This window comes from Myotis lucifugus, unplaced genomic scaffold (genome assembly GCF_000147115.1).
Source record: "Myotis lucifugus unplaced genomic scaffold, Myoluc2.0 scaffold_71, whole genome shotgun sequence".
NCBI classification, from domain to species: Eukaryota; Metazoa; Chordata; class Mammalia; order Chiroptera; family Vespertilionidae; genus Myotis; species Myotis lucifugus.
In genome coordinates, this window is record NW_005871119.1 from 4612392 (window position 1) to 4617517 (window position 5126).

The following is a 5126-nucleotide window of genomic DNA, read 5'->3' on the forward strand; positions in this document are numbered from 1 at the left end:
CTGGCTCATGCTCCCTCCTCAAACAATACCTCGCCCTCTCTCCACTAGATGCCCGGGTGGAAGCCGGAGCGGAGCGGCGCGGGTGCGCTAGTCCTTAGCAAGCCCGGGAGTGGAGAAGCGCAAGCCAGAGAGAGACGCGGAGGCAGCGCCGGACGCACTGCAAGTCAGGGGAACGCGCTCGCCTAGCTCGGCTGCCGCGCCCTTGACCTCTAGTTTCAAGCTGGAAACCTGGGTGGAAGAATAGCTGAGGAGCCTACGAAAACTAACTAGCAACCAGGGGCAGGACTGCGGTCTCTTCCGCGGTCCTTCCTCCTCTCCCACATCCGTTCCATGCTTCAGAGCTGCGCTCCGGAGCCAGGGCGAGGAGAGGCATGGAGGAGAACGGCGCTCAGTGCGCCCCGCCGTTCGCGGGCTCCCAAACAGGGGTTTCTCAAGCCAACCTCTCCGCCGCTCCCTCGCACAACTGCAGCTCCGTGTACCAGGACTCCGTCGCCCTGCCCTGGAAAGTCCTCCTGGTCCTGCTGCTGGCGCTCATCACCTTGGCCACCACTTTCTCCAACGCGTTCGTGATCGCCACTGTGTACCGGACGCGGAAGCTACATACCCCGGCCAACTATCTGATCGCCTCGCTGGCGGTGACGGACCTGCTCGTCTCCATCCTGGTGATGCCCATCAGCACCCTGTATACGGTCGCCGGCCGCTGGACCCTGGGCCAGGTGGTCTGCGACTTCTGGCTCTCGTCGGACATCACCTGTTGCACTGCTTCCATCCTGCACCTCTGTGTCATCGCCCTGGACCGCTACTGGGCCATCACGGACGCCGTGGAGTACTCGGCTAAAAGGACTCCCAAGAGGGCGGCGGTCATGATCGTGCTGGTGTGGGTTTTCTCCATCTCCATCTCGCTGCCACCCTTCTTCTGGCGCCAGGCCAAGGCCCAGTCGGAGTGCGTGGTGAACACCGACCACATCCTCTACACGGTGTACTCCACGGTGGGCGCTTTCTACTTCCCCACCTTGCTCCTCATCGCCCTCTACGGCCGCATCTACGTGGAAGCCCGCTCCCGGATTTTGAAACAGACTCCCAACAAGACCGGCAAACGTTTGACCCGAGCCCAGCTGATCACCGACTCCCCTGGGTCCACGTCTTCTGTCACCTCCATTAACTCGCGTGCCCCCGACCTGCCCAGCGAATCGGGGTCTCCCGTGTACGTGAACCAAGTCAAAGTGCGAGTCTCCGACGCCCTGCTGGAGAAGAAGAAACTCATGGCCGCTAGGGAGCGCAAAGCCACCAAGACCCTGGGCATCATCTTGGGAGCGTTCATTGTGTGCTGGCTGCCCTTCTTCATCATCTCCCTAGTGCTGCCTATCTGCAGAAACGCATGCTGGTTCCACCAGGCCATCTTCGACTTCTTCACGTGGCTGGGCTATCTCAACTCCCTCATTAACCCCATTATCTATACCATGTCCAATGAGGACTTCAAACAAGCGTTCCATAAACTGGTCCGCTTTAAATGCACAAGTTGACTTGTCCATTGCACTGGGGGTCACCCAAGTGGCCTTTGGGGACCATGTTGTGTCTGGTTCCACAGGTAGGTCGACTCTTCTTTCACTGTTACCGGGTCGGAGCGAGGCGCTGTCTTCCGGGCAAGGGCAATGGATCCCGAGAAGCCAGAACAGCCCCGGGAGAGAGAGCACGGAAAGGAGAACTGTGCAAACTAAAGATAGAGCTTCCCTGCTGAGGAGGAAGCTCACTTTCTTCCCTCAAACCCCAGGTTCAGCACTGGCCCTGCGGCAGCCAGTCACAAGGCGGGGTTTGCGACTTTTAAAAATCTATGATGGAGAGGTGACCCCTGCCCTGCTCGGGCGTAATGGACGATGCCCTCTAGGAGCAGTGATACATGTTAGTTGTTGTCTGGATCCTGTCTGAGACAGATGCATACAGCCTGGCAGTACTTGAACTAGACACTTAATACCTTGTGTTTTGGGGAGAACTTTGTGTTACAGCCTCATTTAAGAACAGTTACGTTGGCATCCTTCAGTCTTCAGTTTGTGTTTATTTGACCTTGGTTGGAGAAACTGGTGGATTTGGTGCTTCAAACCCCATGTGTGGCTTGGGGGGGACAGAGAAACCTTGAAGAGTTAACAGCAAAGTTCTGATGTTAAGATCTCTATTTTTATTACAATTGAAACTATATGGGATGGGTGGGTGGAAGGGAGATGGGGAGAGAGAGTTAAACAGAGAACCAACACCTATGATTGTTTGTTTTCTGCAGATTTGTGATTTTTAAATTCCTACTTAGTGATTTTTTCAAACCACAGTTCTGACAACTCAAACAAAACATTACGTGTGCTAGTGCCAAAATCTGCAGATTGCTTTATTTTTCCCCTCCTAATTTCATGTACCAGCCATTTTACACATTGAAATCCCCATAAGTGGAGGATATGATGGGTGACTCAGCCCAAGCTGCTCTATTTCTTATTAATGCAATTGATTAAACTGATGATATTAGATATATACTGCTCCTTAACAAGAAATGCATCTTTATTCCTTATCCAATTCAGTGATATGTGAGGGAGACTGATGAATAGGAATGGTTCTTATTAAGGAATGAAGGGCAATAGGAGGATGTATATTTTGACTTGTAAAAAAATCTTAAATGCATGAGACTTTTTTCTGATAGTCATTTGCACTCTCCTTCCCATCTGTAATTCATTTGTGTGCTAACATATAAAGTGACCAAGACAACTTGCTTGGTTCTCCAAAAATCTTCAAAATGCAGTAAGAACCCCAAAAACTATATCAAAAGGAAAAAAAAAAGCTTGTTTCTTTTACCTTTCTATTGAAGTTTGGGTAGGAACAAAGATCACTAGAAAATGACAGGCAAGAACTTTAGAAAATCCTCGATAAACTAAAATTGAGCTGGTAATTCATGGAACCAAATCTCAAACTTTTTAGGTAATCAAGAAACTGATAAGCCTTGGCACCTCAGAAATCTGTCACTGACCTGATACCTCAATGAATATAATAGCAGTAATACTTTAAATTTATGTCTTTTAAAATTGCAACAATACTTACTCTTATCCCAATTCACTCTAATGACTTCCTAACACAGGGCAAGATTTATACACTAAAAGATGAAAAAAAATGCATTATCTAAATAAAAAAGGAGTAGCCCTGAAGGACCATCTACACAGAAAAAAGTGAAATGTATATGGACCATTTAATATGCCAAAGAAGATTTACATTCCCTTCTTCAGAGAGCTACCTGCAGTTGCTACCTTGTGTCTGCAGAAGCAAGTTTGTCTTTGTAAAATGAATTCACTCCCTGCTTGAAGCTCTTCAGTCCAGACTGTGAGACAGTAGATGTATAGGTCTGAAGTGCACCGTTTGCCTACTATGCAGACCTTCACTCTGGGGTAATGACTCTTGAAAATATACTATTCCAAGTTTTGCAGGTCAACTAAATAAAAAAGGGAATTTTGATTAACATTTACACCAGTTACTGGAGTAAGATAAACTTTTAGGAACTAGATGCTCCTATATTTCTTTTGTATCCCCAGGTTTCTTTGTTTTGTTTCATTTTATGACATTTCTCCTATGGAGAAATCTAGCTTACTACCTATAGGAATGTGCATAAAGCATGGTATTTGTTTTTATGTTATGTTTGTTTTTGTTTATGCAGCTGTGCTTTCTTTGGGCCTAAGAAGCAATTCAGTCAACTTCTAGGACCTTAAAAGGGAAAAAATTAGTAGAAACCAATAGCCACTTACAAATGATTTCTTTATTTGGCACCTACAGTGACTGTGTCCTCTTATTAACAGAACATGGTCAATTTAGTCAAAGGAACTGTTTGCCATTTTGTAGATTACCCACTTCAACTTTTGCTTGACTATTTGGCTGAACTGACTGGATTTGGGGCATATTATGTGAAGTAGAAGCTTGCAAACCCTCGTATTTATAAGAGATCTAGAAACATCATCTGGCATTGCACATGATTATGCAAAGTGTATCATTCATCCCAGGGGTATGTAGTTAAGACTGTTAAGCTCCTTTTCAGTTACTGCTGCCTATAGTATAGTTGTTTCATAAACTAGATACATGGCTTTTTTGCAGAACATAAATGGGAGATGGAAATGTCTAACTTATATAGAAATGAAAATATATTTTCATTGGCTGTTGTAATAAATAACATTTTCCATGTTGTTTAATTGCACAAAATTTCACAGAAATATATGAATGTATACTCATCCAAAAATATGAATATTGTCTTGTGTTTCTAGGAATTTTAGAGTTTCCTTTTTAAAAATGGACACTGCACCCATGAATGAATTGTTGAGTTCAACAAATTTCCTACAGAACAATAATCTTCACGTTCTCTCTCTATTATCTTAGTTTTAATCTTCTTTAACCAGGAAACCCTAAAAGGACTGTAATTCACTCAAACAGTAACTTCTCAGATTATGTGTTTTTGATGGAGTTGTTGTGATTGAAAGTTGCCTTTGGTATTCCACCTTTCAACAAATGTGTAATTGGAAATGAAATTTAGGAAAATAATAAAAGTCCTTTTTTGTGTTCTAACAAGCTTTGGGTAGTCATTCTATTACTATGAAAAGATTGGTTCATTGTATTTTGGGTTGCATTCACGAGTTTGAGCCTTCGAGAGAGAATAATTGAGAACAAATGATACCGAGGAGGACTGGAATTATCACTATGATTTGGGGGATATAGTTAATATCTGTAGGAAGAATTTAAAAGGAAATAGACAGGTTGTGATCTCACATTCTGCAAAGAGGGTAAGTCAGGTTCATTATCATGAGAGTTTTCCAGATCCGAATTCTAGAGGTTCTATTCAGTCTCTAGTCTAGGTAATAAGATTTCAAGGTGCTTGAAATACAGAAAAAGGAAAAGGAGGAGCTGGATTAGAAGCTGGCTTGGGGGAGACGTAAGAGGAAGAAAGTGACTCATCTGGGCACTGGAGAAGTCCCCAGAAAAATGGCTTTTGGAATCAGAAAGTGCTAGGCTTGATTGCAAATAGAGCATGTTATAGCTGTGTTGTTCACCTCAAGTGTAGTCTACTTACAAGGGTTAGGGACTATACACGTAAAGCATCCATCATAATACCTGAA

At 44.6% G+C, this 5126-nt stretch overlaps 1 protein-coding gene across 1 annotated transcript; it reads left to right on the forward strand.

Moving 5' to 3' along the window:
- The first annotated feature begins 6 nt into the window (after positions 1–6).
- Positions 7–4578, forward strand: HTR1B (5-hydroxytryptamine receptor 1B). Its single transcript, XM_006090366.3, has one exon. It carries the CDS (start codon positions 372–374, stop codon positions 1521–1523), a length of 1152 nt encoding a protein of 383 aa, XP_006090428.1. The 5' UTR covers positions 7–371; the 3' UTR covers positions 1524–4578.
- The last annotated feature ends 548 nt before the right edge of the window (positions 4579–5126 follow it).

Bases quoted from the DNA above. Each gene is read 5' to 3' on its own strand.
- HTR1B (XM_006090366.3), top strand. From the start codon at position 372: ATGGAGGAGAACGGCGCTCAGTGCGCCCCGCCGTTCGCGGGCTCCCAA.